The sequence below is a fragment of the Phaenicophaeus curvirostris genome, chromosome 5 (assembly GCF_032191515.1).
Source record: "Phaenicophaeus curvirostris isolate KB17595 chromosome 5, BPBGC_Pcur_1.0, whole genome shotgun sequence".
In the NCBI taxonomy this organism is placed as follows: domain Eukaryota; kingdom Metazoa; phylum Chordata; class Aves; order Cuculiformes; family Cuculidae; genus Phaenicophaeus; species Phaenicophaeus curvirostris.
Window position 1 is genome coordinate 33,841,490 of NC_091396.1, and position 13,628 is coordinate 33,855,117.

The 13,628-nt window shown below is 43.2% G+C and overlaps 1 protein-coding gene across 1 annotated transcript; it reads right to left on the reverse strand.

The window, feature by feature from the left end:
* Positions 1–502: 502 nt before the first annotated feature.
* Positions 503–11,176, reverse strand: PLEK2 (pleckstrin 2). Its single transcript, XM_069858324.1, has 9 exons — positions 11,114–11,176; positions 8,334–8,498; positions 6,692–6,873; positions 5,863–5,954; positions 5,343–5,530; positions 4,732–4,833; positions 3,226–3,309; positions 2,080–2,158; positions 503–1,019 (listed from the first exon to the last, which is right to left on the reverse strand). The coding sequence occupies exons 1-9, from the start codon at positions 11,159–11,161 to the stop codon at positions 892–894; spliced, it is 1,068 nt and encodes a 355-aa protein (XP_069714425.1). The 5' UTR covers positions 11,162–11,176; the 3' UTR covers positions 503–891.
* Between the last annotated feature and the right edge of the window lie 2,452 nt (positions 11,177–13,628).

The window sequence follows — 13,628 nt, forward strand, 5'->3', positions numbered from 1 at the left end:
TCAAGTTTACTAGACAAATAATGGAAGTTTTAATGGCTTAACATAGAAAAAGCAATATTCAAAACTATTAGAATTTTCAGTCCCAATAGTGTTTCACATAAATGGGCTTATGATGATGACCAGAAGGAAAGATCTGGCTTTTATGGCTGAGATGTTTCTTCTAATCTATCTAGCATCAGCAATTGTCTGGAATTTCTGCCACTGGTCTGATTTGATGCTCAGGATCCCATACCGTTATGGACCATTACCAGCACAAGAATAATCTATATACTGGACAGGAGGATCCTTTGATCTTTTACAGCCTAACAGAAAAACAAATGGTAGAGCAGACAGATGGACAGATGGACCCCTGTTTTGTTTTGCAATAGTGATTATCTTGGCAGCTGGATTGTGGCTTAGCACAAGACTCCTGTGATATACCAAGAAAAGCAACCTCAGTCACCAGGACCTTTCATGACTTTGATTCAGTCAGTCTTAACTAATTAAGTTCACGAGCCCCTTTATAAAGGGGAAAGGACCAAAGCATTTCTTCTTTAGGATAAAACACAATCTGGATCCATCAGATACAGACTAAATACTAGTACAAAAAAAAATTCTTTTCTTCCATCTTGGAATATTATATGTTACTGATTTCTTGTAAAGCTTTGTTTGCCTCTATCCACCTGTTGTCTTTTGCCTCTTGGTTAGATGATGAGTTCTTGGTGGGGAATTATTCTGGATCTACAGGACTCCTAGTCATCTAGGATACTGATCTGCCAGGAGCTGCTAGGTGCTATGGTGATACAAATAACGAAAATAGGCTGTTTAAGGAAAAAACAACACTCCCATGAAGTGAGAGCATGAAACATGGTCACAAATGTGACTTGTCATTTGGCATGGAGTCCACCTTACTCATGTCAGTGGTTTGATTGCCTCGATCCACTGTGCTCGCTCTGCCTTGGAGCTGGCCTGAATATAATAATGAATGTCATTTTTGGTGATGATTTTGAAGAGGTTGCCTTGCACATTGCCCTTCACTCCTGCGGAGAAAAAAATTATGACAGATCAGGAACATACACATAGAAATGCTTTGTGGCAGATAGGAAGCTGGGGAAGAATTTTAATTTAGTGAATTAGAGTATTAGACCTTTCCATTTCTTTATGGATGAGACGTCTAAAGCTCTTATGTCTGTTCTGCAAAATAAAGATACAGTACAGATACCCCTCACATAGACTGAATGAACTACTGTGTAATATGCATCATATATAAGACATCCACTGTTTAGATGGAGAATCTTGAGTTAGAAGATGGAGGGATGAACTCCCTACCTTTTCATGCAGTAGATCACATTTGCCCCTGCCCATCTTTGGGTTCATCTCCACGAAGAGCTCTATTGTTCATTGTATCCCCAACCCTGGATTATATCTTTTTCAGACCCAGACTTTTGTCTTTAGGAAGATGCTCGCTATTTGAGATCCACACATCGTGCTTACCGTCATAAAATAAACTAAGCTATTTATTTTATTTATTTATTAACAGCAGAAACACTTATCTGTGAGGTTGAGGTTCTAGCCAAATACTTAAGCTAAGTATATTCATTAGCAGAACTAGTTTTTGTATTGCTGTCTTCATGTCTTCTCTTCATTTGTGTTCTAGCAGATCAAAACTCCAAAATAGCGTAAATAGAAAGGACACACAGAAAAGGGCTGGCATCAAGGCATGCCTCAAGACTTTGCGTTAAACAGTATCAAAATAGAAAGCAAAAAATACAAAAAAACCCCAACAAAATAGTTGTCTGTTAACTCTGGGATGTTAGTTAGTGTCTTAGGACTATCTCAGAGTTTGTATGACTAAGAAAAGCCCATAAAAAGGGGAACACCTAAGATACGTGGAAATAACATTCAAAAAAAATCTCCTCTGGTACGGCCAGCCCAACACCATGGGGATTTTTATGATGCACTTCTTCCTTTGCTTGCAAGGGGAGAGGGAATGCCAGCTCACTTGTGCATACCAGCAGCCACATACACAAACCCACATCCACAGGCTGATTTGTTACAGCATAAATATGCAAGTATGAAAGTTGAGAGGCTCATGCGTACCTGCTGGGACTCCGTTGTCCTCCAGAGCTGAGATGAGACAGCCACGAAGAGAAAATCCACCTACTGGCCTGTTTTCTTCCTGTAAAGAAAAAGGAAATGAGGCTTAATTGGAAAGTATCTTCATTAGAAAAATTCCCCCAAGCATATCAATTATTTTTATGAAGGTGGTGATGTAATGTCAGTCTTGCCAGATATAAAACATCCATGTCACAAGAGAAGTTTATTAGGACATGTAATTAAACACACGGCTATATAGTTTCAGTCGCAGTTCTCTGATGTCGTTGGGAATCTGAGAGTGGTGGAAATACAAATTAAAAGCTCAAGGATAGGCTAATACTTCAAACTTAGGTATAGTCTTCTCAATAACAACCCATATTAAAAAAATCCTGTATTTCTGCAAGTTTTTAGCTTGCTGCCTCTCACTGAGACTGTATGAGGAAAATTTGACTGTTTTCACTAGTAGGCTGGCTCTCTTGTCTGATCTGCAGGTTTGAATTTGAATTCAATTTGCAATTTTGAATTTATGGCATGGCAAGGGTGAGTTGCAGTGCAGAAAAAAACCCACAAAGAAATGGACAACAAAAAATGAACTAGCTCCATAAGCCCTTTTCACTGTTAAGGTGTTTGTGTTTTCCTTAAAAGTCACATAAAGCATTTCTATACATGTTCTTTTAGAAACCTATTGGTCTTTGGGGTACCCAATGCATCTGGGGCTGATGGATCCACACGCCCTTCTGAGTTGTCCATGCTGATTATTATATTCATGAAGATAAATTCTACTATTCCTGAGCAAGTTTAAAACTGAGTAGCACAAATTCCTATAAATATGTTGGAATGGAGAAGACCCTGTTCAGTGTCTGAATAAGAACATAGAAAATCCCAGTAGCAGTATGACCCTCAAGTGGTGGGCTGTCAGCCCAGAAAGATCACAGCCCAGGAAAAATCTCTGCAGGAGCGTGGTCCCAAAGTGTGTAGGTACAGCAAGAGAGCAATCCCAAGAAAACTGCTGCCCCTCGGCTATGGGAAAGGAATCTTACTGGGGAAAAGACAGGAGGGAAGATGCAGAGATAGAAAACCCTGCAAGGATGACTCCCTAGGCTAAGGTCAGAAGGGATTTCTAGGGGTAGTAACTCCCCACTCACATACCTTCGTGGGGTCATAGTAGTGCAAAAAAGCAGGATCAGCTCTCAAAACAAACCTCCTCACCTTCCAGTTTTTCCTCTTGTGCCCCTGCAAAACAGAAGAATTAAAGTTGCCACCAGTAAATACCTCCTGCAATAGCCATTTTCCTGCAGGCTGTAGGGGAGACCTAAATAGATATGGAAAAAAAGATGTTTTGAAGCCAATAGAGAAAAATATTTTCTGACATCTTTGTAACTCCCAGGATTTCTAGCTTAACATCCTTGTTCATGCATTGATAATTCCTTCCTCTCTGCCTTCCTTGTGCTGAGAACCAAGAAAGCAGAGTGATAGGACCAAGTGATTATATACCCGATTCCATAATTTCAGATTAAATACAGGTCTTAGATTAAAAATACATGCTATGCGTACTCTGAGGGGATAATGTCAGGTCCTTTTGCAGCTCTTCACTCTTTCTCCTCAGCCCTCTCAGCTGCTGACAGTGCAGGGCAGCACTGCAAGCCTGTGCCAGGCCCTATGAGCATTCCCTCTCGCAGAGGTTTGGTGCTGGGGATTGGGGCCAGCCTTGGGCTGGGGCTGCCCCTTATTGCTGCTGATCATGAGGAGAGGCTCCTGAGCAGCGCTCATGTCCTGCAGTGATGGAGGGGGCTGGCCTTCTCACTGTGCAGGGATCCTCATGCAGCTCCAGGTATCTGGACCTCACCAGCCCTGGCTGCACCCTGGAAGCTGGAGGAGAGAAGGTTGGGGAGTATCTGATGATACAGTTTGCATAACACTAAACTTGCATCTCAGGGTACTAAGGTCCAGAGCAGAAGTGTGGCCATGCGATGCAGGTAGGGTTGCCTCTGCAGGTGGCTGCATTATGCATTGAAACAGCGTGATTGATCCTCATCTTGATCATAGCAAGGGTCAGAAACTAAGTTTTGTCAGACTAAAGGTTGCATCCTGTAAACAATTACTGACAACAGGTAGCTGTGCCCAAAGAAGACAGCTCTGACCACCACCAGAGCATCCACGTGTACATGTGTGACTGTCCACAGGTAAATGTCCACTTCATGCAAAAGTCAATCTTATTCAGCTTTGAAATTTGTCCGCGGCCAGCAGAACAGCATAGCTGCTCACACGACTTGGATGGGATAGATTAAACTAGAGGAACCATGGATCTGCTTGGAAGTAACTGTAACACCTCTGGTGGGACTTGGAGTTTGTGTGGGACTTTCACTTTTGATACTATTCTATCTATCTATCTATCTGTCTATCTGTCTATCTATCTTCCAGTATGCACTCTATATATACAAAATATCCAGTCAATTTTGCAAGTACCATAGCTCACTTATTTATAACCAGATACTCTTCACCCCATGATCTCTGACAGTAGTACTGACAGGCAGGTGAGCTCAGTGGGCCACAACTCTCCAGCCATGTTTGGATCAATCACATTTATTCTTTAGGAGGTCCTAAGAGCTGTGATTTTTTTTTGTTTCCCAGTGAAGGTTCAAAGACTGTATTTACCTGTTTCACTAAGAATCCTTGTTTCACAATTGTGCCGCTTAATTCAGAGATGTTAAATTGTAGCTCTTCCTTGGGAATGATATTTTTCTTACTGCTTTCAGCCTGCAAATAGGTCAGAGATAGTTCCATTTTTCTTTTTAATCTAAACACACTTTTAAGTACAAAAGTTCTGCATTTTATTTTACTTGAGCTGTGTTAAACTTATATTTCCCAAGAAAATTCTACTCTGTAGCCCTGCTGCTCTGATTTGTATGTCTGAGCTTTACAAGCAACAAATTACAGCTGGAAAGCCTATTCACACGGTGTGATCTTGAGTTTTAGCATAACCACAGCATGGCCTTCGTTCAATATAGACAGAGAACTGTACTTGAGGGACCCCTTTAGTGCCCAATTATGTAATTTGTAGAGCACTCCATATCCATGTAACTATTTGTCTCCAGCAAACATGCAAGTGTTAGTAGCACTAAAAGCCTAGAGCTGCTCTTTCTGTATTTACTTTCGTAGCCTGTGTATTTTGCCTTTGGTTACATGCTGTGTGCGTCCCCTTTACCACTGCTCCAAATCAAGGGAGGGGCAGAGGAGGTGCCTCTGTTGGTGGCTGCATCACTTACAAACATGTACAGTGCAGTGGAGTCATCGAGGAACTGCTCGGAGGGGTCGCTGTAGCGTGTGGCCTCAGTGCTGCGGGCTCCCACAGGCTTGAGAAAGTTCTCCTCCATCAGCATGGATGACAAGGTGATGGCCTCGAATCGTGACACAGCAAAGCTATTGGAGATGAGCCAGTCTACAAGGGCAGAACCTGCAAGGAGAAAGGCAGCTCTAATACCAAGACAATGTGCTCTTCCAAGGCAAGACAGATGGTCTCCTGCCACACAGCTCTTCATTTGCTACAACATTTTAACACCATCACAAAGGCTGTAAATCAAGTGAGAGTTGACCAAAAGTGCGGGGTCCTCTGTGTGCTTCCATATACCCAAAGAGCAAGAGAGAAAACCGTCGGAGAGCTTGGCTACACCACTACTTTCTACCAGGCCACAAATGATCCCATCGTGAAGGCAGTACGGTAGGTTCCTTGTCTCTGCAACACGCCACGTCAGATGTGAGGAAGCTCTTTTCCTGCTGCAGGTGTACCTGTGAAGGTTTCTTTGTATCTGTTGCCTTGCCCCAGGTTGCGGGTCAGCTTAATTCCAGTACTGCTGTCACACATTCTCTCCACTATGTGGCTGTAAACGAGAACACAGGAACATGTTAGTAGAATAGCAAGACAGGCAGAAATTGCCATATGCTTCTCTTAGTGCCTGGGGTGTCCTAGTGGTTACCAACATGAAGATAGGAAACAGCCTAGATACTCCCACAGAAGTTTTGTTCGAAGTATGGCATAGGAAAACTTCATTCTCACAATAGCAGCTTTAAAAATGATGCCTCACAAAGTGTCTTTTGACGCAAAGCACTTCAAACTGAGCTATAGTCAGCCCCTGTTTACCTTCTCAACACACATCAAATTAGTGTTATTTTTCTGTTCCTTAATCAGTTCTCTGTTTCCTCTTGTTTAACGTGATGCACCCTAGAAGTCCTAGTCTGGATTCCAGCTATCAGCTCTGAAAGCTCCCCAGCATGGCATGAACAATGTCATTGCTCAGCCTTTCCCTGACATTACGTCTCCTGAGATAATACATCTCCTTGATGAGTACCTTTGCAACTGAGCAGGCAGGTCTTCAAGCCAGCAATGAGGTGCCCATGCAGAACCCACGGACTCCCAAAACACGATGGGTCAGGAAGAAGTGCATTCCCGTGCCCTGGCAAAAGTATATGGAAACCTAGGGCAGAGCAGCCAGTCTAGAGGCTCCTGGGATGGGAGCAGATCTGTGCAGAGAGAATCTTCCCTTGACCCTCCCCATTCATCAGCTCAGGCATTTTGCAGACTACAGCAACAGCAGAAGAAGAAACCATATACGCTTACTGGAGGCTGATATTCTCTAGCAGTCTGAAAGAGTTCTTCATTCTGTGAAGCTCTTGCACCTGTACTGGGTGACCGGCATGAATAGCTCCAGTGATGTCCAAAGCCCAAGAGTCTCGCTCCTCCCTGGAGCAACATTCAAGGAAATAATCTGTGTTTGTTTTTGTCTTTAATTTGATGAGCAGCTGTAGAGAATGAAGTGCAAAGAAGTATTATCATTTAGCTATTGTCCTCTCGAGGTATTTTAATTCTAGAGGACTTCTGGGGCTGGAGAACAGGCCTCATTAGGAACAGCTGAGAGAGCTGGGGGTGTTTAGCCTGGAGAAGAGGAGGCTGAGGGGAGACCTCATTGCTTTCTACAACTACCTGAAAGCAAGTTGTGGAGAGGAGGGTGCCGGCCTCTTCTCCCAAGGGGCAGGAGACAGGACAAGAGGGAATGGCCTCAAGCTCCACCAGGGGAGGTTTAGGCTGGACATTAGGAAAAAGTTTTTCATGGAAAGGGTCGTTGGACACTGGAAGAGTCTGCCCAGGGAGGTGGTTGAGTCACCTTCCCTGGAGGTGTTTAAGGCACGGGTGGATGGGGTGCTGAGGGGCACGGTTTAGTGTTTCACAGAATCACAGAATCAACAGGTTGGAAGAGGCTCACCGGATCGTCGAGTCCAACCATTCCTATCAATCACTAGGAATGTTTGGACTCAATGATCCTGTGGGTCTTTTCCAACCTGGTGATTCTATGATTCTTTTGGAACTGGCCCAAATAAGGCTGATATGGTATCCTGCCTGAGCAGGACAGAGCACTTCCTGACTAGAAGGATGGTGGGCACAGCTCTGGGGTGTTTTTGGCTTTCTTCCCGCCCCAGTCCCTGATTTTCAGTTCCAAGCATAGTTTGCATGCATAGGGCCTGTGATACTTAAAAGAGACCAGATCACCCAGATACTGGATTACATGGGAATGAACTACTGGCTATGGAGCTTTTCACATCCAGATCTCTAGTTTCTCAACAACTGCAAACTCTCACTAGGCTCTTTCTGGCATGGAAAGTACTGAAATAGCCAGCAATTGGCAGAGTCATTTCCCTTCTGGTTCCACTCAGAGGAAGTCTGCATCGATGCTACCCTTGGGTGAGCAGAGAAAGGCAGGAGGCACAATTTCACTTCCCAAACCCTCTTGCTGGAACTTTCTACAGCAGTGAAGTCATGTAGACAGCAGAAAAGAGAGTCTGACCAGGCTGCCCAGGAACATCCCATGAACATAGCTAGGGTTTAGGGCAACTAGCAGACATGATAAGTTGTCCTCAGATTTTATTGAGCTATTCCTGTCTTCCCTCCCGACACTGTTGGACTGATACATTTACATTTATTCTTCCCACTGTGCCTGTGTGGGGTGGCTTGGTTTTTTTTTCTTGTTATTAATGGCTGTGACTCATATTTGGGCACAGGGAACAGTAAAGACACAATCAGGGAGTTCATTGCTTGTCCTGCTTACGCAGCTAGTGGCAGCTTGATTTTTGCTGAGCCTAATTCTGGAAACACATACCCCAGTTATATGTTTGTAGAAATCAAAGAAGTCAGGAGGAGAGGAAAAGACTAGGGAGAATTTAGAAAGTGAACATCATTGAGAAGTGATACATTTTTCCAGTCATACCGGTCTATTCTCATATTCCAGGCATGGACAAGTAATAGTGCAGCCATCCAAAAGGATCCTGCCCTTTGGAGAAGGCTCCTTCTTGCCTCCTTCAATTTTGTAATACAGCAGCTTATCCTGAAGGAGAACAAACCATCTCACCTTCCAGTTACGAACAATATGGCCCTAGAGGGGAAGAAATCCACGTAGTTAACTTCAATACAAACACTGAGAAATGATTGCATTTTCTTACTTTTTCTTTTTCTATTTTCTAGACAAAAATATCAAAAACTAATAGGAAAATGTATGAAGAGAAACTCAAGAAGTCTAGATGAGTCCTGTTCTCCCTAAAACTTACATTTTTTTGTAACAAAATAACACAGCTCCATCACTATGAAATCACGGAGCAATGGAAACGTGCTTTGCTTTTTCCCCAGCAAGGACATCTTCATCTCTCCGATAATCCTGGGTGGTGTTTAATGTTTCGTTCTTTGTAATTTTGATATGGTTTTAGGTGCCAAGTAGATTTGAGAGCCTTTTGGTGGACAAATTGGCTTTTCCTGACATTCCCTCTTACTGCTGATGGGAGGTTTTTTCCTACCCTACCTGCCTCCATTCAGAATACAGAAAAATACTCTTGTTCCACCTCTGTAAACAGCCTCTGACTTTCTTTATGTTGGCCGTACAGGAGAGCAAACCCAGTGAGGGCTGGCACTGGCAGGCTCAATCCTGTCTGATGGTGTCAGGTCCAGCTTCGTGGTGCGGGGAGCTGACTTGTATTTCTACAGGCAATGGAGCATCGCAGCCAGCAGGTGAAGCACTGAGCAGAAGAAGCTCTGACACCTGGGAGAGGGTGGGCGGAGCTAGAAGAAAGGAACATGCAGGGTCCAGTTGTGGCAGGAATCAAAGCTCATTAATTTGCTATGAGTAAAGGGGAAAACCAGCAATTTCCAAGGAAAGATGGGGTGATGAGTATCTAAAATCCAGAGGATCTCATGTATTCTAGACTATACTAAATACAATTTATATAACTTAGGCTTCTTTTCTCCTTCCTTTTGCCTTCTTCAGTGTTTTTTTCACCTGTTGTAAACTCCCTTGGTTATTTTTTCTGAGAGTACGTTCTTTGCTATGGCTATTTTCTTTCCTTCTTAAAGATTGTCCCTTTTACAGTAGGTTACCTTGCCTTTTTTCCTATATCTTCACCTGACTTCCATACATTTACAATACATTACAATACATAATTCAGTCATTTATAATGCATTTAGATCATCTCCTCTCTTCTCTCTTCTTCTTAAGGAAATCTATTTCCTCTACCTGATGACATCCCTTCCTTATTTTTTTCTCTGGGTCCCTTGTTCCCATCACCTTCTGTTTCCTTTAATCTTCTTCTTTGTGGTCTCCTTCCTATCAAACTGTGTGTCTTGGTGACGTTGAACATCCTACAGCCTAGAGAGGAGAGCAGAAGCTGGGACTTCTCTGCCCTTGCTGTGGAAGGGAGGATGGGGCACAGCTTGGGATTCACGTGGCCAGCAGCCGGCTGGCCAGGAGCCCTGCCAGGAGATCGCCTCACCAGGATTACCTTCATGTTAGCACCAGGAGCAGTGCTACGTACTGCAGAAAAGCATGTCCCAAGGTGTGGCACAGCTTTGAACAAAACTTTGAATCACGTTTTTATGTGCAATCAAGGATGACATTAGTGATTGAGAAAGGGTCTTGGTACTAAAAGCAGCTTATGCCCCTTGCAAATCGCCCTCTTGTGTCCCAGTTATGACTGAGTTGGTGCTACAGGGAGAAGTGTTGGAAAGGATGAAATCTGTGACACCATCTTTCAGCTCTTTTCTCCACATTTTCACTAAACTTTCATTACAGTGCAGCTTGAGAGATGTGGAAGAAAAGAACGCATCAGCTTGTTTTGTTGTGAACCCCTTCATAAAGAGAGTCTATTCTCTATTCTGAGCGGGCTGGAGAACAGGCCTCATTAGGAACGGTTGAGAGAGCTGGGGTTGTTTAGCCTGGAGGAGGCTGAGGGGAGACCTCATTGCTCTCTACAACTCCCTGAAAGGAGGTTGTGGAGAGGAGGGTGCTGGCCTCTTCTCCCAAGTGACGGGGGACAGGACAAGAGGGAATGGCCTCAAGCTCCACCAGGAGAGGTTTAGGCTGGACATTAGGAAAAAATTTTCACTGAAAGAGTCTGCCCAGGGAGGTGGTTGAGTCACCTTCCCTGGAGGTGTTTAAGGCACGGGTGGACAAGGCCCTGAGGGGCATGGTTTAGTGTTTGATAGGAATGGTTGGACTCGATGATCTGGTGCGTCTCTTCCAACCTGGTGATTCTATGATTCTATATGAAATGGAAAACCTTGCTCAGCTGGGCTGCTAACAAAGGCACAGACAGACTGTCTTAAGAGACTGTCAAAACATCTTCCTTCTCTCAATCCTTCCACGGTCGCTTCCACTGCTGCCATGTAGCTATTTGCCAGGTATGTTTTGTAAGCAGAGGTGTGCCCTAAGAGCAGACATACTGGCCTTCTGATACCTGAGTAATCCTGATAGCTAATTCACTTTCCCCTGGCTAAACACTAATACAGGGATACCCAAGAAAGGCCAGTGAGCACCCACAATTCATGTAGCTTCCCTGGCAGGAGTCTGCATAGACCTGGAGATCCTTTCCCAGGAGCAGGCAGGAGCCCCACAAACCCAGTGCCCAGTACCACCTTGCTATGAGCCCTGGCCTGATCTGGTGCCTGCTCAGGGGCTGCTTCACTTTTGAGCAGAACCGCACAGAGAAGAACCGGAGCACTTACCCGTTTGACGAGGAAGCCCTCCTTCAGGACTCCAGCTGCCTCCTGCATCGTGGTCAGCAGGAAAGAGAACCGAGCCCCCACCGAGAAGCGCCCAGGCCTTGGCACCCTGTCCTTCTGCACACGATTTGTTTAAGAAAGCTCATTTTTCTTTGTTACCCTCCTCCTTCAACGTGACGCACTCTCCCTTCCTCGTTTTTTTTCTCCCTCTCTTCCTACCTATGAGACATTAGTTAAACATTGAGCTGGCCCTGACACATTACCTGCCCTGCAGGAAGTAAAACAAAGGGAAGTCTAAAAAAGGATCTCAAAAGAATTTCACAGATTTTAGTACAGCAAAATACCACCCCTGAGCAAGCTGGCCAAGATAAGCACCCACATGATGACAAATCAGTTATTACATGAGAGGGAGAAGCAGAATTATCAAAAGGCATCCCTCAAAACTTCAGACTAATCAACTCCACTGCTTAAAATTTCTCATCTAAAAAACACGTCTCATAGGGGTTTTACAGAACACCTTAAGCATAACATATAGACTATGATGATTACAAGGAGGCTTTTATAAACTTTAAAATAATTTATTTTGCTAGAAATTTAATTTACCTAAGAAGCTCCAAAGCACCTAAAAGCCCACTCTACTTTAAGTGACCTTTGGGCATATAAACCGAGATTCTTAATATCCTAAATCCCTACACAAGCAATTCTTTGGACTTTCAGTAAAGCAGTCAAATCAATGAACAACATGCAATCACCTCTTGTAACTCCTAAGCACTTCTGACTTTCTTGTTTCTATATATGAAGTCAGATGTTTATTCCTTTTTTTAAGACTTTGGCAGTGATAAATCCATTTCTTAGATTAATCAAATCTTGTCCTGATTAAATAAACCAGTATCAGTATCTCATATAGCTCTGCTGTTCAGAATGAATAGTCTCTGTTGTACAGTTAGCATTCCCTGACTTGTACCAAAATTAAGGTGACATATGTGGGCAGAGCTAGGGGCTGTGATAAGAAACATAATGTACAGTATAACAAATAAACAAAACCACTCGTTGCTATGTAAAAACAGAGTCCAGAGTTCAATAAGACAAAGTGACTCAAATATCTCTCAGTCTTTACACACCAGATTGGATTACAGCTCATGTTCTGAGGAAAAGGAACAAACAAATAATTTCTTTATCTATATACTATTTTATATACCTTTTAGTGAGGAAGAACAAAAGACCAAAGAATTCAAACTCAACAAGGTACTTGAGGTGACCCATAGAACAGTACCACAGAGATTATGAGAAATACAATGGGTGACTGAAGTTAGAAAAATCAATTGTTATATAAAGAGAAGGCAGGCTAGCTGAGATCTCCAAAGCAGCCGGCCCAGCTGGAAGTTACATATGCAGCTCCTGCTATATCCCCTTTTGCCACTTCGGAAAAGGCAGGCAGCCACAAGCTAACCAGTTATCTAACTCATGTCCCAGCAATGTTTTTAATTCAGTCCAATTGAAATGAGTGCAATAAGTTTAACAGAACACCTAGAGCAGTATTTTTGCTGTAGGTATGTAGTATTTTCAAATATATCAATGGAAATTTTTGTAATTGTTTTATATTATTGTGGCCTTAAAATAAATCAGAAATTAATGGAGTTTGTGTCATTTAATAAAAAAAAAAATCACCATCTCTGCGTATATACATTATATATATAAATAAAAGCTGTACTCAGGAGCAGAATCTTGGAAAAAGAAAACCTGATGCAATCAGCAGGAAAAAGAAAACAGATTTCAGCTCACAGCGTCCTGTACATCAGAATTAAATTTGGAAAACAAAGAAGAAAACTCGAGTCTAGGTGCACGTTACTGCTGCGTGCTTTTACTGGACACACACTATATAACCAGCCCCAGGAATACCGTGTTCCACCATTTGGTATTTGAGGTCTGACTTCACATTGTTCAGCTTGTTACTGCAGGCAATTTATAACAAGGTGGGTGAGATAATTTCGTGCTAGTCAGGGCAGGTAGAAGCTTGCAGGGGGCTTTTGCTCAGGCAGTGATCTCAGAATTGCACCATAACCAGCCCTCACCAAAGGCCTGAGCAAGCTCTTGTTCTCCAGCACACAGACCACCCACTACCCTGCCAACGGATCTTGGCAAAATTACTATTAGCAATGAAGAATTTTATAGCCAAACTGCCAGTGAATGGCGAAGTAAACATTGCTGAAGCTGGTCATTAAAAAAGAGGTCTCATATCAAGTGCTTTTTACAATCTAGAGCCTTCACTATCTCCAACACTTCAAAGTATTCCTTCAACACTTTGGCTATTTATCATACACACCCTCCATTTCCCCATCTCATTCTGTAGTTAATCAAGGCTAACAAACTGACCCAATGTTGCTCCCTGAGGCTGAGTAAATACAGATCTCTCAGACATTTTTTTGGGGAAAAGGGTCATAGAGTATAAAATGAGTCAGTAACGTGGGCTGCAGCATTCACACATGCGCTAGGAAGGCAAGTTCTGGCATTGAAGATT

Coding starts and splice junctions, on each gene's coding strand:
- PLEK2 (XM_069858324.1), bottom strand. CDS start 11,161: ATGCAGGAGGCAGCTGGAGTCCTGAAGGAGGGCTTCCTCGTCAAACGG. Junction 5,955..6,691: donor CTAGAGAATATCAGCCTCCA/GTAAGCGTATAT, acceptor TCTCGTTTACAG/CCACATAGTGGAGAGAATGT. Junction 4,834..5,342: donor CCACTGCACTGTACATGTTT/GTAAGTGATGCA, acceptor ACCTATTTGCAG/GCTGAAAGCAGTAAGAAAAA.